Source organism: Pinus tabuliformis, chromosome Q, assembly GCF_031772625.1.
Source record: "Pinus tabuliformis cultivar Carrire ecotype Pingquan chromosome Q, CPIR1, whole genome shotgun sequence".
Classification (NCBI taxonomy): domain Eukaryota; kingdom Viridiplantae; phylum Streptophyta; class Pinopsida; order Pinales; family Pinaceae; genus Pinus; species Pinus tabuliformis.
In genome coordinates this window covers 937991538-938017782 of record NC_142296.1, presented here as the reverse complement: position 1 = coordinate 938017782, position 26245 = coordinate 937991538, and the positions used below count along the sequence as shown (strand labels likewise).

Here is a 26245-nt window from a genome sequence, read left to right as displayed (position 1 = left end):
CAGCGGATGCCTTAGCCAACAAGGCGGTGGACAGAGGGGTTGGGACAGCAAGAGAAAATAATGATGTCTACGAAAAACCAATACCATAACCAGTGTTCAATGGTGATCTGGCCCATAATACAAGACCTGGGAAAAATCATCACACATTTGAAAAAAGAGGAACTCAGTACAACGCAGACTCAGAGCGCGATTATCCAGCATATGACTGACATAAAAAACAAAGAAAATCCACCTAGAGCAGCGCAGAAAATCTCCCCCATTCAGAGCAGTAAGCAGAGTATCCTTATGTCAAAAAAATTATGTCCTCAAGACATGACAGAAGTTGGTAAAAGTCTCTTCAAGTGCAGGGGATCTCGATTTGTCACGAATTGCAATGACTCCGCTGCCAGGAGGGTTCACGAGGAACCTCATATCAAATATTATAAGAAGCAGCCTGGGATCAGGTTTCCTCATAAGAAGAAGTATCTCAGCAGCGTTAGCAAAAGTTCTTCAGGTTGCAGTGTCTGTAATAGGAGGTTTCCGGGGAGTATCATAAGCTTCCTCTTTTCCCTTCTGTGCGTCGGCAGAGGTATCGTTGTTTTGGTTATTTGGCTTCGCAAATTTTCAGCTAACATCCTGTCTGTTTTTGTGGTTTCGATTAGTATTGTGCACAGGGTATCCCAAGCTTCTGCAGTGGGGCTCTACCTTTCTCCTCCGTTCATTCCCTCTCCTCGCCCCCAGAACTACATTCATTCGCCCAGTTACTCCCCTCCCTCATCTCTCATCGGACCTGTGGGCTCCAGAAGTATTTTTGATCTCTCCATCTGGCTGGCTCTTCCCCACTGCCTCATCTCATCTCTCTTAAGCACCCTCACCCTCAAGCATCAGCAACAGTTACCCATTAGCGAAGGTCTGCATTCCAAGCACTCCTCGGGCAGCTTCAGAATTTCGAAGCAGGAAAAAAATTCGGCCAAGAAATTGAGAACTGCTGCCTCCTGCCCATCCACGTTCAGAAGACCTCAAACACAGAACTGCAATAAGGATAAGAAGAGCTCCTCCCCTGTTTTCAATATGTCTGGTAATCCTTTGGAACAGATTGAGAACAACAATAGCTGCGTGCTTTGCAGAGCAAACTGCTTCATGATCAGGCGCTTCATCAAAACTCTCAATGAGCTCAGGGCTGAAATGGAAACTGAAAATAAATCCAAGAAGAAAAAGTTCGAGAAGCAGAAAGCAGAGATCGAAGGGCTAAAAGAAAAATGTCAACATCTGGAAGAAGCAGTGAGCTTCATAAAGACACTGAATCAAAGCGAGCAAGGCGAAGCCTCGACCAAGCTCAGTAACAAGAAAGACAAGCCTCCTGAGGATTCTGTTAATCAGTTTTGGTGACCTCTTTGATAATTTCCTATGCTATGTAAATTTTGTTTACTGTTAGGACAGTTCGTCCGACAATATAGTCGCTATGTATTTCAAATTCTAAGAAGCATGACCAATGATTTGGAGGACAAGACTGTGTTCCCATTTTGCACCTCCCTCACCGATCTTCCCTCTTTACATGTACCGGGACCTTGTCCCCCTGTTGTTGTTTTATAATATATCAGTACCCGATCTTGTCAAAGAAAAAAAAACAACAAGAAGAAGGTGCAGCAAGCATAGTGTTGCAAGCACATTGGGACAGCAGTATGGTACTTGGTGCAGCAAGTACACGAAGTAGCAATGGTGCAACAAGCACATGGGTGACAGCGTGGTGCAACAGTGGCACAAGGTACAACAGTGCTAAACACTGGGACAGCAATGCGGCATAAGGTGCAGCATGATGACGAGATGCAGCACAATGATAAGTGAAGGAGTCACGTTGGAGAATCAATTGAAGCAACATGTCTTCAACTAATCTCATCTATCATCTTCTTAAAGATGATCTATGCTCTTATCTGGATAAGTCAAACTGTTGACTTCTGTTGTAAATGTATTATCTCTCTCTCTCTCTGTTGAACTATTGAAGAACATAAAAGAAGAATTGATCAAGGGTTTCCCCACGTTGGGGTTTGTCTCTAGCTAGCGCCACATCTTGTGTCATCTTGTCTTGGCTTGTCTTCTATGATTTATGTTTATGTTCTATATGCAATTTACTTTAACGTTGATGTGATTGCTAATCTGGAAAAGATATTGAGATAACTATGAAAATTGAAATAAATTGCTCTAAGCATAGGAAGAAAAATTATTATTATTATATTTTTCTAGTTAAGCATAGTCTTCATGCTTCTAGGGTTTATTTGAGTTAAGAAGAAATTTTGTGATGTGTCAAAGTCCCATTTGGACATTTTGTAATAAAAGTAAATTATTAATTTTTAGTCTAGAAGAGTCATTTTGACCCCCAAGACCAAGTCGGCCCTGCCAAAAGAAGTCAGCCTAGAAGAAGCCCAATTCGACCACATGGATGGCTATAAAAGGAAGAGACTTCGTCCTCATTTCATCACTCACACACACAAGTTCAATCTTTGAGCAAGAGAGGAAGAAAGAGTAGTACAAAGGCAAAGGAAGAGAGAGAAATCCAAGGAAGAAATAAAAACCTGAAATTTTGCTTGATTCTGCCCACAAGTGCGAGTTTTCTAGAGATATTCTACGGGCTGCAAGTTCGAACTGCAGGTATGAAGTTGCAGGGCCGAAATTCTGAGTTTGATTAGATTTGGTGAGGTTTGACCAGCGTTGACTTTGTGAAGTTTGACTTGTTCGTGGAAGGTTCTAAAGGAGGGCTAACTTGGAGCTTGAGGAGGTCTTGGTCTTGGTCTTTGGGTCTTGGATGTCTCACTTTGATCTGATTCTATAAGAAGAAAAGTTGTTTGGGTTTTCCCCCTTGTGGGGTTTTGTCCTGGCTTGGAGCCTATATCTTGTGTTCTTTGTGTTCCCGTGATCTTCATGTATTTTATGTTTTGGTAATTACTTGATGAAGAAGACATAATTGAGTAATAAAAGCCAACAAATACTCACAAGTAATTATCAAGTAAGAGGAATCAACAAAAATCTACAAAATCATGGATTTCTCAACAGATGCCACTCTCTACAGGGAGCTTATCGGGTCGTTGATGTATCTGGTGAATACACAACTTGACATTTGATGTGCAGTAAACCAGTTGAGTCAGTTCATGGTAGAGCCTACCAAAGTACATTGGGTTGCTACTAAACATATTCTCGGATACCTCGCGGGAACAGTCAATTATGAGTTGATGTATAGACAGGTTGGTGGAGTGAAGTTGGAAGGATTCACAAATGCAAATTAGGCAGGGGGTTCCTATAGTAATTCATTTGGAACTAGAATTTTAGATCATGATAATTACTTGTGATTGCTTATTTATATGTTTTTCATTTAGCCATTACTTAATTCATTAGGTCATCAAGCAATTATACAAATACAATACACAAAAGAGAATAAACACTAGAAATTAGGCTAGAGGCCAGGGTAAAGCCCATCAATCCTTTCCTTGTAACTTCTTCATCAACAAGAGAAATCCAAGTCAAACTAACGAGTGATCCAAGTGCCAAGTCAACCCTCCAAATTTCACTGAAACTTCCGTCATCATGTACTTCTGAAACTTGCATCATTATAGTAGAATATGCCTCTGAAATTCACACCATGTACCTCTGAAACTCATTCTCAAGCCTCGAAAAACTCGGATGTCACAGAACTATTTTGCCTCAGAAAAATTCGAATGTCACAGACCTATATTGCCTCAGAAAATTCAAATGTCACAAAATTGTCTTGCCTTAAGAACTTCGCATCACAAAGAGGAATATGCCACAAGAACTTCATTTTATGTGCCTCGGATTTCATCCCATAGATCTGAATTTCGCTTTCCACAAAAGAGACACAAATTGAGGCCAAATGGTGGAGGATAGGTGCCAATTTATAGTTGTTTCTTCATGCAAAGGATCACGTCCTTTGGGCAAGCCGACGTATCTTTCTAGACAGCCACTTGGCAACTTGGAGGGACAAATGACACTTATAAAAATTCAAATTTTCTTCTTTTCACAGGGTCATGAAGAACATGGCCTCTTATTTTTTCTTTTGACCAAAATAAAGCATGAAGAACATGCTAGAAAAATAATAATAGTTTTCTTCTTTTGTTTTTACATAAAATATATATTGATACAATAACATTTATGAAGACCAAACCTAGTAACAATTCCAACACTCCTTAACTAGGGAGATATTCATAACAACTTATCAGGATATTCTCAAGTTGAGAACTTCTATAAGAAAGGATCTAGATTGATAAGCATCAATGATGATAAAATCATCATAACCAGCATTGTCAAACTACCAAGGCCTTGACAAGTACACTCTATCTCTCCACTAGATCAAAGCACAATGTTGGGAGGCATTCAATTGGACACCATCGCCTCTCAAGGCACATACCCCACCTAGGTTCACCAAGGTATGTCCTCACAAGACCATTTACTAATCCCAAGGAAAAGTTCATCCTTCAGACCATTCTCTACCAAGTCCATGTACTTGACTCTTACAGCCATTAGTCGTGGTCACAGTAAATGACTCAAGAATGTTCGTCCAAGATGCTTATCCAATCCACCATTCTCCCTACTTGTGTTCATGCACTAGGCTTACAGCGGTTAGTCCTGGCCATAGTACGTGACACATGGAGAACATGGTGTCCATCCTCACTCCCTCTCAATCCTGGGAGGAGATAACTACAAGCCCAAGCTTGTGTTGGAAGTACTCATACTTCCCTTACATCAACTACTTGTTCATCCATGGAGATCTTGTTTGTAGCTTCTCGGCTCCTACCCACACCATACTCTCGAATCATAAAGTGCTCCGACATTCTGTGAAAAACCAAGTTCTCTGACAATTTTTATAGAGCATCACAATCGAATCCAATATGTCGTCAAATAGTCCATCAAACATTTTACAAAACCAAACTGCTTCACAGTTAATTGTACCAACTGCCACATCTTCTACCTCTATAATGCAACAAAATTTTGCTTCATACTCTTCCAAGAAACCATACCAGATCCCAACCATTGTTAGTATCTCTACTCATTATTAGTACTACCAACCCAAACAATGTATCGTCAAGTCTCAAGTTGTAGTGTAAGATCCGACATGTTAATTTTTGCTTCTAGCTCCCTCTTAATCTTGGTCCTTTCGTAATTTTCACCATCCATGTCCTTTCATCAGCAAGATGTCATTTCCAAGAGCTAGGGCTGCTTCTTATCAACGGAAAATGATCAATCCTAGGATTTGTTCGTAGGGTCTTTAGATTTCTGCTAGGATTTACAAACCCTAGATGATTTAAGATCCAAAATCTTCAAAACCTGCCATATTTTAGATTTGCAAGTTCTACGCTCATACTAATGTGTTAGCCATAAGCCCTAGAATTGTTATTAAGATACCTTCTATTCATGAGATGGAGCTCATTAATGTTTTGACCACCAAGTATCTAGCTTACAAAAAATCAATCTTCATGTACAAGTGAAGGAGCAATATCTACTATATTGATTATGTCAACAAGTCATTGGTTCCAATAGATCTTTGAAATAAATTTATACTCTAGATTTCTACTATCCAAAAATTATACGTACCTCTTAAATTACAGTATGAGGAGTAGTGTTTTAACTTTACCTGTCCTTCCTTTCTTTCTTCGAGTATGGTACCAAATCACAATTTCTTCAAGCTCCTCCAAAGAGATATAGATCAGCTTCTTGTAATGTTTAGGATTGATTGAATTTTTGTCCTTATAATTTCTTTCTATACTGAAGTTCTTCCTTGGGTTGCTTCAAAGAAATATGCTCATAGGTAGCTCAAGTCAACTCTCTAATTCTCTCCATAGGTGGTATGCACTTAGGTCTTTGAATGGACTCCAAGAGGTCCAAACATTGACCTTATTTTTATTGTTAGATTGATCTCAATAGAAGGTACTTCGCATTATCTACACATAGATCTTATCATCATGAGAACTCAGCCTCAAAGAAGCTTTGGATTAGCCAAACAACACCACAAAGTTCACAACAATTCATAGAACCTCGGATTTCGTAAGTAGAGTTCCACAGGGTGATGTAGACCCGCACTATTCCATAGAGAGTATTTTGCATGGTTCCACGTGAAGCCTTAGATGGTACTTGCACATTTGGACTTGAGCTTCTACAGAGCTTGTCATTGACACTTCACAATCAAACAAGTCAACAACTTTTGATGCAATAAATGATCCCACTGTAAAGTGTGGTATAACAGGTCTGTTGATCTCAATTGCTTATCGAACAGGTCTGTCATATTTTTGGCCTAAAGTGTTTTCTTTACTTCTTTGCAAAACAGAACAGTATACCCACAGGAGCTCATTTGGATGCCGCTGATATGTAGTACTTAGATGCTATAGATATGCCATGTCACAGAATTGTAGTGTTATGTTCCACGGAGAGAATTTGGATGTTTTAGGTCATTTTTTTGCAAGTTGTCAATGTAAGTGCTTTTCTCCGGAAATATCGTTTATCAGAAACACTTTTCAGTAGAAGTCATTTGAACTAATTTACCGCCTTCGGATTTTATCTGTGATGCCTAAATTCCAGTCACTCTTCCATACTTTGGATACACAAACTTAGATTATTGATCTTATAAAAGCTTGAACTCACCATAATTTATCACATGAATTGAATTGAACCTTACTCCTCAACAAGGAGCTTAAATAACGAGCAATACTATAGGCAACTGTCAAGTTGATACATGCTTCATTTATGGTTCTTGTAGCAGACCCTTGAACTTGTAGTTTCCACAGAGAAAGGATCTTCAGATTTGTAGTTTACATAGAGATAATTTTGGCCTTTCATAGAGAGACAGAGGATTCAGACTTATTCCTTTGTCATAGAAAAATAATTTGAACTCCTTGACTTGTCACAGAAGATCGATTTATTAGCCTTGAACTCTCTTGATTATTTCGCATACCTTCTAAATAAGTCCAGAAGTGCTACGTCCATAACTACAACAAGATATTCAGACCAGTACTACCCAAAATACTCCTTGTAACTTTGATCAACCACTTCAATTAGATCAAATTTTTAAGAGAGATACACACTTATCTTCTAACCAACTCGAACTGGACTCTTCTTGGACTGTAACTAGCTCCGATACCATGTTGAAATTCGTTTGCAACTAGAATTTTAGATCATGATAATTACTCGTGACTATTTATTTATATGTTTTTCATTTAGCCATTACTTATTCATTAGGTGATCAAGCAATTATACAAATATAATACACAAAAGACAAGAAACACCAGAAATTAGGCAAGAGGCCAGGGCAAAACCGACAAGGGGAAAACCCATCAATCCTTTCCTTATAGCTTCTTCATCAACAAGAGAAATCCAAGTGCCAAGTCAACCCTCCAAATTCTTTGAAACTTGGATCATCATGTACTTCTAAAACTTACATCATTACTATAAAATATGCCTCTGAAATTCACACCAACATATATCTTTGAAACTCATTCTCAAGCCTCAGAAAACTCGGAAGTCATAGAACTACTTAGCCTAAGAAAAATTCAGATGTCAAAACTGTATTGCCTCAGAAAATTTGGATGTCAAAAAATTGTCTTGCCTCAGGAACTTCGCATCACAGAGAGGAATATGCCATAGGAACTTCGTTTTATGTGCCTCAGATTTCATCCCACAGACCTAAATTTCACTTTCCACTAGAGAGACCCGAAATTGATGCCAAATGGTGGAGGATAGGTACCAATTTATAGATGTTTCTTCACACGAAGGGTCACATCCTTTGGGCAGGCCAACTTGTCTTTTTGGAGGGCCGACTTGGCAACTTGGACAGACAAAAGACACTTACAAAAATTCAAATTTTCTTCTTTTCACAAGGTCACGAAGAACATGCCCTTTTACTTTTTCTTTTGACTAAAATAAAGCATGAAGAACATGCTAGAAAAATAATAACAGTTTTCTTCTTTTGTTTTTACACAAAATATATATTGATACAATAACATTTATGGACACCGGACCTAGTAACAATTCCAACAGTTCCACGAACAGAAAGAGTACTTCAAATTGTGCCTTCAGTGTTGGGTCAGCGATTGTTTCCTAGTTTGGCAAGAAGTGGAGATCAGTGGCACTGAGCTCAGTAGAGGCTAAATACATGTCTACTAGCTTGGCAGCTTGTGAGGCCATCTGGTTGAGGACGCTGCGCGTTGGGCTCTCCAGTGAGAGGTTGGAGCCTACAAGCATTCACTGTGCTAATCAAAGCTACATCAAGCTCTCTAATAGCCTAGTGTTTCATGACCGCTCCAAGCACATCAAGGTTAGGAATCATCATATCAGGGACTTGTGTTTAGAAAGCCAAGATCAGACTTTAGTACATTCCTACAGCAGCGCAAAGAGCAAACATATTGACTAAGGCTTTGCCTAGAGGGAGCTCTGTTTATTTCAGTGACAAATTGGGTGTTGTTCAGAACACCTTCCTCTCTAAGAGGGAGTGTTAAATGAAGTTAGAGGAGGAAGGGTTCTGCCATTTTTAGCAGGTGCACTAATTTTGGTGGAGGGGCCTACAAGTGGGGCCAAGGCACAATTTATATTTTTCTATTTGTTTCTTACTTAGGAAAATTTAAATTTAAATTTTCCTATAGTCAAAAATTAGATCAATCTTAGCAGTCCAACGATATCTAATCTTAGCCATTAGTGACAGTGGTGGGCCCAAGTTGAATTCTAAGAGGGAAAAAAGGTACAAAACTTGGTCATTATCACAAGACATCTTGGTGTTCATCTCAGCGAGATACAGAATAGCTCAACTCAGTGCTAGGGTCTCAATCAACGTGAAATAGATAGAGAAATTAAGTCGATTCAACTAGAATCACTCCCAGTCATTCACATATCTATCCAAGGGCCGAGATAATTTCACAAAGGAGGTCGTACAGGCCATGCCAGTCCATACCAGTGTGCTGGAAAAGAGGCAGAGCATTTTTGCAGTGCGCGAATAGTTGTGTAGAGGGTTTGCAAAGAGAGAAAGGGAAGTTTTTCCTCTTGAATGTAATCTTTTCCTTAAGCAGATTTTGTTAAGTTGGACAATAAAACACCAAGATTGCAGCTTTTCCCTAGATTGGGGTTTCCTGGGTAAATTTATTGTGTATTGTTTTTATGGTGTGTTTTTCTTCATCTATTCCTTATGTTTTCCGCTGCATGCAAGTTAGAAAACTCAGCATATTTGTGGGTTAAAAGTTTAAGTTTAGATTTGTGTTCTTTGCTTGGTTAAAATTCACAGAATAGTTAGCTACGTTTTAGAAAACTAACATAAAAAGGATAAGAAGTCGTTGAAAAACAAAGTACAGCTTAATGAATCAGAAGCATTGAAGTCTTCACGTAAAAATGTTGTTAAATTTAGGTATGTTCTATGCTTAGAGCAATTTACTTCAATTTATCATATTAGCCCAATGACAATATTCAGATTAGCAATCACATCAGCAAGATAGTAAAGTGCAGATAGAACATAAACATAAACAATAGAAAACAAGTCAAGACAAGAGGACACAAGATGTGGCACCAGCCAGGCACAAACCCCAATGTGGGGAAACCCTTGATCAATTCTTCTTATATTCTTCAATAGTTCAGCAGAGAGAAAGAGATAGAGTACAATGATTTGAAGTCAATACTTGACTTGCCAAATAGGAGATCAAATATCTTCTCCATGATGATGACACAATGAGGTTGCAGTTCTGATACCAAGGACTGAAGATATGCAGCAGATGATAGGCCTAGAAGAGCTCAACCAATTACCCAGAATATTGAGGCTTTCCTTCAATAAGACTCTCCTTCCTTCGCTGCTTCACCAATCATGACAAGGCTGCTAATCTGGCACCTTTCATATGCTGCAAGGACTGGTGCATTTCATGGCAGACCTGGTCACTGGTTAGGGCACAAGCTCTGAGTGCCACAGCACCTTAAACACACCCCACAGTCCACCTATTGACTGCAGCTAGCCTTCATACAGTCCCTCCAACCATACACTGCCTTATAGGGTTGCTTACCTTCTGAATGCATCTCCTAAAAAGGTCTCCAACTGTTGGCTATGGCCTACAGCCTAGCCTAACAGTGGACTGTAAATTTGATCCCTCAAACAGTGACCCAATCAGCCCTTAAACAATAGTTTCTTGCTCCTCCTTTAAGCAGCTTCTACTGCCCTGCAAATCAAGCTCAAGACCAACTTTATCATGCCTAAACAACCTTGAATGAGACCATGCTGTCACCTACAGCAATGTGGTATTTAACACACAATCTGCACAATATTGTAGTACTCTTTGTTGCGGCTAGGTCCACACTTCTAGTTGCGTCTAAGGGTCCCTTTCAAGCTATGATAAGGGCTCCTCTAACTATGGCTTTAGGCCTTCATATACTGTTGATTAGGGCCTCACAAACTGCGGCTAGGAGAGTTGTGTATAAGGCCTTTTCATGACAGCAAATAGGAGCCTCTCAAGACTGCGTATGGGTCTCTCTTTACAGCGGATTAGGGTTGCAGATTAGGCCTCCTGCTGCTGCGTAATAAGGCCTGTTGTTAGGGCATTAGGGCACCTCCAAGACAGCAGCCATACATCCTTTGTGACTGCGGCTAGGGCATAGCTAGATCTCCCTTTTGAATAGCGGCTAGGGCATGGCTAGATCTCCCTTTTGAATAGCGGCTAGGCTTCCTCCATCAACTGCATATAGAACCCTTCCTCCACTGCGTCTAGGGCTTCTCCCTCTTGATCTCTCTAGCCACCAAACCCAAATGAGTGGAGAGAGATCTTAGGAGAAGTGTGTGTGCAAAATGACTTGAAGACCTCTTCTATTTATAATGAAACGTTGAGGATAAGTTGGGGTAATTTGGTTGCTGGCCGACCTAGACAAAATGTCAAATAACATAAATAAATTCATATCTCCGTGAATACATGTCAGAATCAAATGATCTTTAGATCAATCCTACACCTCTCGAAAAGAGGAATCCAAAAAAAATATCAGCTGCCATAAATAAGACGACTCACATGGAGTTTGGCACTAGTTGCCAATTTTAACAAATGTCCAAGTTAAGAAAAACGGAACAAATGCATATCCCATTAATCTTATGACTCAGAAAAATGCCAATCCAATTGAAATCAAACGATGTTGCAATATAGACAATGGAAATTCCAAGTGAAGATTTTGTAATCAACTCAGGAACATCAATACATGAAGTAAATCAAGAAATCGCCACAAGCATGACAAGGGAAAATCAAGTCATAAGGACTCCTTATTGACTTCCAAAGCATAAGAGAAAACATCTCGACCAATTAGCATATCATTATCACCCAAGACAAAACAATTAACTTTCTTTTCAAAAAATATTGATGCCAACACAATTAAGTCTTATGAAAACAATTCATCTCAGGTATCGAGTAAGTGCAAGGTTCCACAAAAAATCAAATTGGGATGGTTAGATCATTTTTTAGTTTGAAAATTTTGCTCAACACTCAGAAGTTCATATCGTCTTGTATCATCAAAGATGACAGTTCCAAAAATTGGAAAAGATGCAAAGACATTACGAGATTGAAAAGGATATCAAGACTTTTCATTAATATGCTTTGAGGACAAAGCATATCTAAAGGGGAAGGCAATCTTATGAACATAAATATTTCACTAAATAATAATAATAACAACAACTAAGAATTATAAAAGGACATGTCTATTAGTTGGGGCACGACTTCATAAAAGGGCATCCCACCTAGCATTTATACAGGGCCCTTATTTATAACCAAACCAAATCATTCTTTCATTCATTTATTTAATATATATTTATTTATCCTAGATGGATACTTTTATATTCCATGTCTTTTGGATTATTTAACTGAGTCAAGTTTGGTTGTCACAATTAACTCATTTTATCTTATAAAATTTAATCATTTTAATAACTAAAGTAATTGCTAAACATAAAAGTCAATTAGGCAACTTCCACACAACTAGATACTTAGGCTTGTGCAAACGTAGTTGCCCAAGCTACTCCCATCAACATTTTCTTTATCATAATGATCACCTAGTCACATCCTAGTCACTTTCACTTCATGTAGCATGGTTAGATCATGATTTTCCTCTAACATCATGATGTACTTACCTAATGTTCCATAAGTTTACTTACACAATTTATTTGTTGCAAGCATATCATCACTTTTGCCTAGGTAAAATCCACTTCACACATACATTTACACAACATTTACCATTTTGCCTAGAGAGATTGTATATTGCATCACATTCTTACCTTTTTCCTAGGTAAAAGTCACTTTCACATCTACATTTTACTTCACTCCATCTCTTAGAAGACACATGGTTCTAAACCATATTGAGCCTTAAAAACTCATATTTTCACTTTTTCTAGTGTGAACACGCCTAATTGGTTAGGGATGTTTTGATTTAAATCCTAAACTTTAAGTTCAATGCCTAAGTATTGGCTTATTAGTACTTTATAGTGCTAATTCCTCATTGAGGCATTTTCTCTGAGTTTTAATTGTCAATTAGTCTCTAGAAGTAACTCAAGTCCATGTGGTACACATGAGACCAAGCACTTCCCCTTTGGCATGTGTTGAGGTAATATCAGTGTTGCAGGAAAAGCCCCCCCCCCGGATCCTAGGCTGGAATCGCGTCCCGTACGGAAGCGTTCCAGAAGCGCCAGCCGAAGCGCGATTCCAGTTTTGACGAAGCGCGGTTCCGAGTTTTTGGAGCGATTCCTGGTTACACTTACGTGCTTGTGACACTGGGGTTACACTTTCGGGTTGGGTAGCCATGAATATTTTATTGTCAACGTTATTGTGCAGGACAGTGGATTGGATGCTGAGTTAGAACGCATTTTCGGGTCGAAAACGTCATCCAGGAGGTTTGCTAAGCTCTGATGAGTGGTTTTTAGTTGCATTTATATGTTCTCGTTCTCTGTCTGTTAGAGGTGCAAGATTAAATTAGCCATTCATAAGTAGGGGCATCATACATTCGGATCCGTCCTTTAGTTGATGTTTAAAGTGTGTTTTCAATGTGAGTGCTGCTTTTATTAATACCCAGTCGTGATATTCTCCGTGGGAATAGAACGGATTACAATTCCAAACAGATTATATTTCCTTTTTGCCCCCTGTAACTCGAAGGTGTAATTGTTGTTATGGTCTATCTTTGTGACAAGCGATATTCTGTTTCTGATGATGTACTAGATCAAGTATCAAGTGTTATCTGAAGGTTATGCTGTAGAGGTTCAGTTTGACGCGGCAAAACAATATTTCAATGGCGTCCAATGATATATTTGCCATTGAACATTCAATTTCTGAACGGTCTCAGAACCCGTTTCTCTGGTGCCTGAAAGCCCTTGGGGTATAATTCATATTTTCGTTTCGTTAATGTGACGTGGGAAAGAAATTACGCGTGGCCCAATTACGTAGAGCTTAGGGCCTTTTCATAAGACTGTAGAGCTTAGGGCCTTTTAATACGTGGAAAAACAATATATCACGATTATATTTATATTTTCATATAATCTTAATGCTTTTGAAAGTAATAAAATAAATAAATTTTTATAATATATCTATATATATAATAAAAATTTTATTATATATATATATATATATATATTCGAGTACAAAAATAAATATATTTAACAATTATTTATTTATTATATTACATAAATAAATTATGAATATATTTAATAATTCTTTATTTATTATCTTGTCAAAACATAATCATTTTTAATATTTTAAATGGAGAAGAAGTGAGTAACATGTTGCAAAGTATATAATACCATTTAAATTTATGATCCAGATTCTAGAACAAAGTTTTTGGAATAATAGCGCCATATTAATAGAACAAAGTTTTGGAATCATGGATGCCATATCTATCTTGATTTATGCAAAAATATGCATGTTTTCATGTCTTCTACAATTAATTTGGTATTTGGGATGTTTGTTTTGAGTATAAATGCAAAAAAATATAAAAATATATATATATATATAGCAGACGCTTCCGCGGACGCTTCGCTTCCTAGATTTTTGGAAAATGACGCTTCCGCGCTCCCGCTTCCGCTTCCGCGCTTCCGCTTCGCTCCCGCTTCGTGCAACATTGGGTAATATACACATAAAAAAAAGGTAAGTTAACCCTCACATTACCCTAGCCTTGTTCACATGTGCTAAGTCCTTCATGCTTCATCCTTATCTTTTGGCACGAGATTTAATGAATTGGTTGAGACTTGAGTTGACTAGGGAAGCTAATTACCAATGTGCTCTAGGGTTTTGACCCTCCACAACATCCATCCAACTCATCCTTCTTATCAACTCATGCACAAATCGCTATGTGGTGTGCTCCACTATGAGAACATATCCACTATGTTAATTTTCTTGAAACTCTGCAACTACTTAGATGAATTACTGAAAACAAGGCAACTGAAAACTAAAACTAAATTTACTTTCATCAAGATATAAAGTTTCTTAACAATCTATAAGCAGCAGAAAAACACTAAAGATAAAAACACATGCACACAAAATTGACACGCTTGTTTTAACCAGGAAACCCAAAAGGAAAAACCTACTTTCTTTGTTGTGGTATTTTATTGATTGTTCCTGAGCAAATTGGATCTATTACAATTCACGCTACTATTGCAACCAGTAATCTATATCTGAGAAATAGTCTCAACCTGCCCTGAGAATCTTTGATCCCTGCTCCACAATCCTTGCACACTTGGAGCTCCTATTTCTTTGCGCGTTAGCTCCTAGTTCCTTGTGCAATTCAACTCTTATTCCTAGTGCACAAGCTCATATTTCCTTGCGCACTTGTGGCCTCCTAAATCTGTGCGCATTTGCTCCTCAAGAATGCACTCCACACAAAGAATTATATGTGATTTGATCTCACAAAGAATGAGCTCAATTGTGCCTTCGTCCTTCTCTTTATAGATAGAATTCGAAACATGCAAGGAGGCCTAATTTGATTAGCAATTCACTCAAGTTTTCTTCAGTTGTGATTGTGAGTTAACTGAGAACTCAACTCGCTCTCTCTCCAATCAACAATGAAGTCTTAACTCGTTCTCTCTCCAATCAACAATGAAGTCTTAACTTGTTCTCTTTCCAATCAAAACTGAAGTCTTAACTTGTTATAATTGAAATCTAACTGAACTTGTCACTACCACCTTGTCATGTAGTCTAACTGAAGAAGACACCACTTAACTGAAGCTCCAAAATTACACATGAAAACTTGATGACCATTCCAGTAAAATGGAAATCAACTCAACGTAAGTGAATTCTATCTCATGAACTCGCACTCATGCTAGAGAAAGACAAATTCATGGCATTCACTAGCTAATGCACAAGCCAGAAGACCTTCCACTGTTATATTTTCAACACACTCCTTGCATAACCTTGTTTAAACCTTGCACAAGTGTGAAGTGATAAATGATGGCTTGACTTGGTCAAAGGGTGCCCATTTGCACAAACCCCAAGGGTGCACTCTCAATGAAGGCTCTGTAATGGTTGACTAGGTCAAAATGGATACAACTGCACAAATTTCAAGTGTGCACTCCTCTCCCTTCAAGGGACGTGCATGCAAGAATATTTTATTATGATGAAAGTTATTTAGTGGATAACGGCAGTCCTTCCTGGGTTTCACTTGAGGAAGGAATATAATATTGTTTTAATCAAGTCAAAGTGGGCACTAAGCTGAAGTTTCTAGGGCACACTGGTTGAAGGATCATTTCATGGTCACTACTTACTCAAAATTGTCCACAAACCACAAGAACCAAGGGCACACTAGTTCATGGAGTTATTTAATATTTTATTGGTCAAGAGACTTATAGAAGAAGCTAATTAATGAAGACACAAGGCATGTTTAGAAGAGTGCCCTTCTTTTAAGCTTTACACATGGAAAAGTTAAAACTATTCATTTTCTTGTAAATCAGCCCTACTCAAGCAATATTATTATTTGGAGGTGGTTATTTCTAGGAAAGTAACCTCATCATGGAGCTTTGAATTTGGCATTCATGCATACCACTAGGAAATTCACACAAACTATTTCACCAATCCTTTGGTTATAATTTCACACATGAGGAGGACAAATGGCATCTAGAGCTTACCTTTGCATCAGCTAGAAGATGTACGAAAGTGGGATATTGCAATTACCCTCATCAAGAACATTGTATCCAAGCACTTTCTATGGCCTCTTGACCCAATTCACCCTCCACGGTAGTTATTGTAAATATTTTCATATTTTCTTAGGAAAATAATATTTTACTGTAGAGGAGAGTTGAGCTACAACCTATATAAAGGTTTGCTCTATTCATTTTGCACATGGGAAATTTTGGAATGGAGAAATTTGTGAGCAAGCTAGCTCCAAGGAATTAGATGAAGGCAATTCTTGTCTAATTTATGTTGCCAACTATGTACTCTGCAAACCTTTCGTAAAACCTTGTATGCAAGTTAAAATTGTCAAAGCTAAGTCTAGGAGTGCCTTGTTTCTAAAGAGGAGCTAAAGTCCTATATCTCCTATTGTGAGTGAAAAACTTGCACCTTGTCTTAAATATTAATGGTTTAAAGCTCTAAGTCTCCTATGGTGAATGACTGCTTAATCACCCCTTCATTTGGTTTGGTTGTGAAACAACTATTGTGAGTCCCTTCCCTTCTTACTTTGTAAACACTTTGTTGCCAAATCTTTTAGTAGAGCAACCCTCTTAGATTGCACCCATGACTCCATAGCCCAAGCAATAAGGCTTTAGATCCCATTCATTCATCATCTCCAACATTTTTAAACATTTGCCATTTCCATCCGTTCATGTTGCTAAGCTCCTTTACTCCCACTTAATATTACATGAAGTGAAACTAGCAACCATAGGGAAGCCCCACTTGACTTAGGTCCAACCTTTGTCTAAAGTGTAGGGGAGTGTTGGTAACTATTATCTCTTAGAGGAAACCCAGCTGCGGAAAAACCTCTAAGGTAACCTCTAACCTCTTTGAGGTTGAAAGTTGGCCCTTCAACCTGGAGAGGGATCTCTCCCTAAAACTCAACTACTCTAGGTCACTATAGTAGCAGGTTTTGCAATTGAGTTTTGTGGCCAGATTTATCAAAAAATGAAGTTTGGTTGGGATATGTGAAAAATACTACCATTGGGAATGGAGTCTTTGATACAAAGACACTAGCTACATGCCATACAAATCAGTCTAACAGAGGCAAGATAGTTGCAGGTTTCTTAGACAAATCATTAATGAGAGATGGTAGGAGAAAGTAGAAGTAAACATTAAAAGACAAGGCAACCATGTGAATTCTGCAATTGGCATTTAAGTTGAAAAACATATAGGAAATCTGAATAACCTGAAACAGAGCATTTACAAAGAATTATATTTCATAACCTTTATTCAAATTACTGAAGATCAATGGATTCAAGCTTTGACTAAGAAAGAGGAAAAACACCATAAGAAACTGACTGGAAACCTTCAACACATGAATCTCTGAAATGTTGTAATACTGCTTGCAGCAAGTTCTATTAATATCAAAATAATATACACCAGGTCTGATCTTTCAAAGTATTCTCAATCCTTCTTCATTACACAGTCCCTGTCTTTATAGAAAAGACAAACTAACTAAAAACCAGTTTCTAGCAAAGCTTTAATTACAAAGTCTAAATAATCACAGTGTACATCTCAAATACATGCATATAAAACTTTCCAATCCTATCTGCATCTAAAGATCATGCTTTTGCTAGAGTCATGGCTGGAGATAAGGATCAGCAAGTCGAATTTGGTGAGGTGGCATCCAAGTCAACAACTGTCCATGAGCTTTTTCCTCACGAAATCCTAAAAAATAAGGTCCAGTGATCCCTTCAAAAATCCAAAACCATGATAGCTGTTAGAAAACCAAGAGAGGTTTTTCTAAATGGGTCCATTGTGGACAAAAACCTCTTTCGGTTTTGAAAACTTTGTTCTCATTTGTCTGGAAAGTGTGCCCGAAATTACTGTGTTGTACAGGAAAAACAAAGTTTTAACTAGACATTTTTACATAAATACGTTGCTACTCTCGTTGTCAGCGCATTTTCCTTTTTTAATTTTAATAATGATTATTTTGTTGCTGATGTGGAATGTGTCAGCGCATTTCAAAAATTGAAATTCAAATTTTATTTTTGGCGCTGATATTCCTGCTATCAGCCAATACCTGATAACACTGACACTCCCATTGTCAGCGTATTCCTGTTAATCATTTTTCTGCAGTTGATAAACGCTGATAACCCCGTTATCGACATTCTCTTGTTTATTACAAATCGGCGCTGACACTGAAACTGTCAGTGCTTTTAAAAACTAACTAAAATTGTGATAACAGTAACAATGACCAATCTTCTAGTTTCACACATATTCACCTAGGCATATGTAATGTTCCTTCTTAGAATGACCCAAAAATACCACTGTGATTCTCTAAACTTAAATGGTTTGTCTGTGAGAGATTTTGTCAAACAGTTTTTGAGTTGACTGTTGTAGGTGCATTTTGGTCATGTCACATGAATAATAACAGACAAAACCAATATAATATTGGAATAGACAACCCATAGAATAATCACATAAATACCATCAGAACATTTAGGAATAAATAGTGGATACTACAGCCATTTATTTTATTATTTCTCCAACATAGAAACTCAAAAATTATATTTCAGATTTTGCAAATGTTACACAGTTACCAAAAAATGATCTTCAATATACAATTTGAGGATGGCACCTGGTTTTCGCTCCACACTTATAATTATTTCTCTGATATTATATTTCTCTAGCTCACAATGGGATCTACTGAACAAACAACTCGGCCTCCCATAGAAATATGAACTGCAACACTTATAATTTGTCAAGGGCACGCTGGTTACTCTCAGCCAATGCAAATTCCAACCCAAGAATATGTATTCACTGCTGATAATAGTCTCTTGTAAAAGAGTTTGACCCCAGGTAATGAATTCTGGAAATGTTTATAAGACTTGACAATTTTCCCGAGTTAATTCGAGCCCCTCCAAGGAGTACTCGACCATCTCATTTGCTGATGACATCACTGCTTTTAGAGGTGACTGATATGCTGGAAACCTACCTGCTCAAAAGGTAGCAATTTCAGTCTTTGGCACAGGGAACTTGATCAGAAATTTTGGAGAATCCAGCCCATTCTTTGGCATAAGCAACCTCTAAGAAATGCACCACATATTCTGAGCAATAAACCCACTCGACCTCTGAAAAATTATACTGCTAGAAGTTCATAAGATTCAGCCTTCCTTAATGGCAAACCCTGCTTACCAGCAATGAAGAGATCGTCCTCTTTCTTGGCACTAAAATGGTGAAAGTGACCCCAATGATAAAGAAGAAATCAATTCAGCCTTTGGAGGAATTGATGAGCTTGGTACCAGAATGAAATACAATTCAGCCTCCTTGTGATCAATAAAGCGGCCTCATCCTAGGCATCGAAAATTTATGATCTTCCCACAATGCAGCCTCCAATTCTGAGTGCAAATGGTCAACTCGGCCTCACTAAAACCTTTGAGAAAATTTGCTCTCTTGGCATCCTCAATAGATAGTCTGATTTTTATCCTCCCACAAGAGACCAATCATCCACAACTTCCAAGAAGATTAGCAATAATCCCAACAATGTAAAATTTCCAACTAGGGTGCCAAGAGAATCCACCGAAGAAGGAAGAGAGCTAACTAGGGTGGCACTCGAAGTCCACCGAAATCAGCAATTGAGTTTTGCTTGAAACTGTTGAAACTCACTTGAGCTTCTTCTTAATGTCAAATAGAAATGATAGGAATAGCATGAATTGCTATCGAGTTCCTCCTCCTTTTATAATACTTCATGGAGCCTCCCTCTAGCTTCTAGATTCTCCCTTTTTCCTTATTATTTTAAGGGTGGGGGCCATTTTCCACCTTTTGCCGCTATTTAAATAAAATAATAATTTGTCGTCATTCCAATAAAATAATAATTTACCTCCTTTCTTCAATAAAATATTAATATGTCAACCAGTTGAGAAAGGGTTTCGTTAGTAAGGCACCCTATGTTCAAACCTCACTGGGCTGCTAAGCACGTGCGCTGGGAGGAGACATCTAACTTACCAAAAAAATATATATATATTAATATGTCGCCATTCCATTAAAATAATGATTTGCCTTCCTCCTTCAATAAAATATTATTTTGCCACCATTCCATTAAAATAATAATTTCTCCCTTCTCTCACAAAATAATATTTTCCCCTTTTTAATATTATCCAAAAATTTGCAAAACTCCTAAGTGATTTTTGCATGCACAAAATTGGGAACATCACAACATAGGACTTTACATTTTTTGGTGTGAGCTTGTGTGGTAACACATCCATCCATGCCTAAACTTTCTTTTTCTTCTAAAATGAGTATAGAAAACATTTCTCCCTATTGGGGTGCCAGATGATCATAATCATGACCATGAGACACACCCAGAGCAAGCTCAAAAGGATGCAACACATGGCATGTCTAATGAGATAGGGGCAAGGGATGGGAATGTTGGCATTCAACTCAGCTCATCCTCCATCCATGATGATGGGCCTAGTTCTCCTACAAATAGTTAATTCCAATACCATCGTCATTATGGAAACACATGACAAGAGTTGGATGTTGGGTAATTCGTCTACAAGTGAAATGACACTTCAGGAGGGTAACACTTTAGGAGGGTAGTGTGGTCTTGTCTAATCCCACAAGCAAGGTTGGCTTCTCTTTCAAGTTTCATATCAAGTTTTCTAGCAATGAAGTACTGGTTATGGCTTTAACTATTGTTTGGATCATTGATATCAAAACCAAATCAGAACCAGTTGAACAAATCAATCTAGTCGTTTTGAAGCCCTAACTGGTCCGACTAGTGGCAAGAAACCAAAAAGGTCAGTTCAGTACCAAAGCGGCCTTTTTTCACTTTTTCACTAAACTAGCAAGTTTCATACGATGCAACTAAGGACCCTCGATATGCAAATTTAAATAAATAATAATAATAATAATTTATGAGTGGGGCAGCCTAATATTCAACCCTAGGGCCCTCCTAATGCTATGTAATAATGTTAATGTTAAATTTGTAAAGTAAAAGTGAACTTTTAACATTACAATTAATTGTTTCAGGATGTTTGATAGTGGTTCCAAGTTCCAACCTCATTGGATTTCATTGGAAAAAGTAGAATTTTAGATCTCACTCAAAATCCAACAAACTTAACAGTTTTGAGGATTTCAAGATTGTGGGGATTGCAATGATTCCACTAGATTTTGTCATGTAAGAGGGGTGGAATTAGCATTTAATCAAGAGCATCAGGCCCTCTATGTACCTTGATGTTGGTGGCATTGATTGTTGAACTCCCTCGTCATGACACTAGTAAAAATGTATACATCACTCAAACAAAATCTCAATTTGACATGTTAAGCTTTTTCTATCTCATTTTAATGTTTATAAGGTGATATTGATGATAAAGGTTCCAATAGGCAGTGATTTTGAGGATATGTAAGTATTTGTTGTAGCATGTTTTTTTTGGACTCTAGAGCATCATTGTTGATGGATCTACTTTGGTTATATGTACCGTTATATATATAAATAGGTTGTTGACTGGTTTTTTTTCCCAGTTTTCTTTCCCATTCCAGTCCGATTTCCAGTTTTGGGGTCGACTAGTTCGATTACCAGTCCGGTTCTGATAACATGGTTTTGGACTAATGGCAGTGTTGTTATCTAGGAACAGGTTAAGTGACAAGTCATAGGCAAATTAGAAGGGAACCTGCCGAGAATGAAAGGAGGCCGGAAACCTAGCGCTTTCAACTAGTGCCTTGAGAGTAGGTTGGTGGAGGCAGGTTCTGGTCGACATGAAGACGGAAGGGAAATACAAGCATGAAAAAGGGGAAAGTAGCACAGCAGAGGTCGAACACAGGTTTGCAAAAAGAGGCAGCGGAAAGGAAGCAATAAAGGCTTATCACAACGGTTTCTCAAAGGAAGTGAAGACGGAGGTGGAAAGAACTGAAAGTAGGATTTGTGAGCAGTGTGGCATAACCTTCAATACTTGGGTAGAGGACGAAATTATACAATGGATTCCCGATACAGGCTTCTCATTCAGCACAGATGCTAAATTCCTGGAGATGGTTGAAACACGCTGGCATATGAAAAAGTTCGTAGCCATGACAGTGAAAGAGAAAGTAGCTCAGAAAAAGGTAGTTCTCGAAAAGGGTAGTTCTCTACAAGCTAGACCAACTAGAAGAGATGATGAATCATTTTGGCCACTGGTATGAACATGTTATCATTAATATTAGGAAGTTGGTCATGAAAAGAGGGGAAGCAGAAAGGGACAAACGACCTGTCATCAATAAGGAAGAGGAACGAGGCAAGGTGGAAGCTACACAGGTTGATGTAGCTCCAACGGCCAGCCCTTGGGAGGTCACTCCGCCTCTCTTCATCAACCTTGACTCAGATTCTGATAATTAGCCTCAGTCATTCCATATTTATTTCTATTAAACTTTTGTTTTTGGTTGCCAATAGTCATGATAGCTGTAACTTGTAAGTCCGTCCTTACAGTGTCAGACAGCCCTGCAAATCATTTTGGTTGTCATACGATTTTTGAAATGCCCAAGGATGGTAAACAGTGCTGCTACTCATTTTGGTGTCATGATTTTTTAAATGCCTAAGGATATGTCCAATAATAATATAGGACTCAGATTTCACTATTATTGTTTAGAACACAAACATTCGCAGACTGTTCTCGGACTGTCCTCCCGTAGGTTTGGCAGCCCTGATTCATATGCAGAGATGACGTAACTTATGTTTGTACATTATTGATAAATTTAACTAAATCAATCTCTCACACACACATATACCATTTTCTACTTATAATGAAATAAGTAAAAGCGAGCCTACCGGTCACCATCCGCAGCCAACATTTGGCGAGCGACGTCCATTTTGCTATGAAGATCTCTCTGAATTGGGGTGATGTAAAGATTATCAGTGGTATCCCGGCATTCAGATTCCAGAAACCCTGACAACCTTAAACCCAGGCCCAGGGCTGTTTGGGCATCTCCACTCTCCAGACAGACTTCCGCGCCAAAAATGAGGGAATGCAGCCTCTTCAACTTCCTATCCACCACCTGCCTCCACTGCCTCGACCCATTGCTATTACTATTCATATTGCTGTCCGTTTCCATTTCCATTTCCTTCAAATTTCTACAAATCATTACAGGTACACCATCTATTCTACAGGGTTACAGGAGCGAAGCGCGCGCCAGAACCCATTCAGGGTACTTGGCTCTTTAGGTGTGTTCTTTCCATTTCCAATTTATTTGAACACCTCCTCCCACACTTTTTCTTTCAGAATTCTCTTAAGTTGTGCTTCCCAAACTAGATGAGTATCTTACCGTTTAGCTGGTATGGGCCAGATGTTACATAGGATTCACGCACGGTTTGTGTCTTCATAGATTTGATTTCTTTAATTGGATTAATATGAGGACATAATTTGTTAATTTTATCTTATTTTTATTATTAATTTGCTAAATATATATGTATATTATTTTTTAATTACTATTTTTTTGTATGGTAAGAAAGAAATTGTGGTAATAGAATATATATTTTAATCTCGGTTAGTTTAAAATGTATATAGTTAAATTTTGAAAATTAATTTAAGTGGCTTTCGGTTAAAAAAAATATGGTAAGAAAGAAATTGTGGTAATAGAATATATATTTTAATCTCGGTTAGTTTAAAATGTATATAGTTAAATTTTGAAAATTAATTTAAGTGGCTTTCGGTTAAAAAAAAATTGTCTCTTCAAAGTTGAGAGATTAGGGTCCAGTTTTATAATTAAATTATCAATTTACTTTTTATTATTTATAAATTATAATCAAAAATAAATAAACAAATTATATATATATATATATATATATATATATTCTTAATAAAATACATGTATTTACATAATAAAATATAGATAATTTAATATTTTGCACTTTTTAAAATGTAGATAATTTAATATATTATATTTTTAATATTTTTGTGAGTAAATATTTGGATAGATCCATCCGAAGGATCACATTTTGTTGGTTTATTAGTAGAGCTTAATTCTTAGAGCGTTGAGGAGAATTGACCCCATGACTTCCCATTAGCAAGGTGCTTTAGCAACCGAAACTCAACTGATTGAGCTAACCCCCGAGATTTTTTTAACATAATAAAATGCATATGGCTTAAAATACCCATTCCCTCTTCATAATATGTGAGGTATGAGCCTTTATCAATGAAAGAAAGCTTTCTTCCTCTTGTAACATAAGGTTGAATAACACATAGAACATCATTACAAACTCTTGGCAATTGGTTGGGTTTCACTCTAATAATTTTGCTAGTGTCTCTCTCCATGCACGAAAGGATGTCATGTTAAGCATTGTTTTGTTCTCGACCTCGCAAGACATTCCCTCATAGTCAATTCTGCACATTTGGTCTCTCCATAACACATTAACGACCCCAAGCCGAGTCCATACCCAAGTAAAGTGGCTTTCCCCTCCTCTGGTTTTTCACTCCCTTGTGGGTCTTTCCTGTCTTGTCGTGCGCTCTTCCTTTGTTTGGAATTGTTATTTCACCGCGAAGACCCATCCTAGCCAAGCATGCCTCACCAGAGAGCACTCTCTCGATGAGGTCAGCAAGTCGTGATGGGATCAGCAACGAACATGCACAAGCCATAGCGGAGACAGTGGAAAATAGTTATCGAGCACACACTTCTCTAACAATATAGCAAAAATTTGACGACATCGAATAGGAGGTGGTCAAGGAGAGAGAGGACATCTCTTATACAAACATGCTCAACTCTATATCTAGCTAGATATCACCCCTAGGTTTAGAAAGTGGGAAGCGCAACCAATATTAGCTCATGGTGGAGTTGTATTTCCAACTTAAGGAGATGTTGGGCAAGGTCCTATTTGATATAGATGTTTACCATGATGAACTCCTACTACGAATTGAGGAACAACATATGTTATATGAGATCTTGAACCTGCACCTGCAATGAATTAAATGCACATCTCTTGCAAGATCAAGACTAGCCTCCTCTAGCCACACCAACTTCTCTGAAAGATAGGCATGAACACTTCGGGTCTTCTTTATCTTACAAGTCTACTAGTTGATGTCAGTTAGACATTTTATTTTATTACAGGCTATGGACTTATGGTTTATGTCTATTATTTTGCTTGTCTATCGGGTCATGCAACCCAAGTTTGGTCATGTTTTTGAAAACATACTATGCACCTTTCGTTTATTTTGCTACTTTCTAACTCAAGCTTACGATTTAGCCGTTGGTCTGGTTTCCAATCTGGCAGACCAAGGTAACCCTTAGTGCTTCCAAGTGATATGTGATGTAATTACAGCTTGAATTAAATATAGAAATATATCTTACAAAAAAAAGAACATAAGGTTCAATAAATAACATGATTTGGTTTTGTAGTCATAATTAACTGTTGTATTTATTTGTTAAATTGTTTTATTAAAATTATAAATTTAGATTAATTACTTGAATTTATCAGGGATGGCAGAAGTAGGGGGTGATCTACCACCTCAAGGATCAATTGGAATACCCCTTCTCCTGCAGTTTAGGAATCGCCACAAATGACCAAGTAGAAGCCTATGTGCTTTTGCGAAGTCTCTCTTTGGCTACAAAGAGAAACATTCAAGATCTCAGTATCACTAGTGACTCTACAATTCTTTTGCCCCACCTCATCAATGGGTCTCTTTCATCTAACATCAAACTCCAAGCTATTGTGAAAAGGATCTATCACATGCTAGGAAGATTTCGCTCCAAATCATGTATTCATGTCCACAAACACAACAATAAGAAGGTGGACATCCTCGCGAATGAGGGGGTCCATCTAGCAAAAGGAAAACTTAAAGTGGATGGGGCTCTAAGATTGATTCTGGTTCCTTAGGCCTACCCGCAAACGATGTTTTGTGTCAATTTTTAGTTGGTATTTTTTGGAGGATCTACAAGCCAACATTTTTAGAACATTATAACGCCTTTGTGCATACTCTAGGACGTAGTTTTCGATCACAGTTTAGATTTGTGTTGCTTACTATTTTGTTGATCAATTTGGGCTAGTAGGAAATACTTGTAAAGGCTATACAATTGTGCCCCTAACACATATTTTATGAAATATAAATATATTTTCAGTCAAGTTAAAAAAAATTACTTGGATTCATTATATTGATCTTATAACTGAATAGTTTGGAAATGAAAATTTTGAAATTTGTTGGGTTTATAAATTAAGAAAT

The 26245-nt window shown here is 37.8% G+C and overlaps 1 protein-coding gene across 1 annotated transcript in view; it reads right to left on the bottom strand.

Annotated features, from left to right (window-relative positions):
- Positions 1-23402, bottom strand: part of LOC149222539 (P-loop containing nucleoside triphosphate hydrolases superfamily protein) — a 292868-nt gene extending 269466 nt beyond the window's left edge. Inside the window, 1 exon segment of the mRNA XM_089385506.1 lies at positions 22864-23402. Coding sequence (XP_089241632.1) covers positions 22864-23177 — 314 coding nt within the window. The 5' untranslated portion in view covers positions 23178-23402.
- Positions 23403-26245: the final 2843 nt, after the last annotated feature.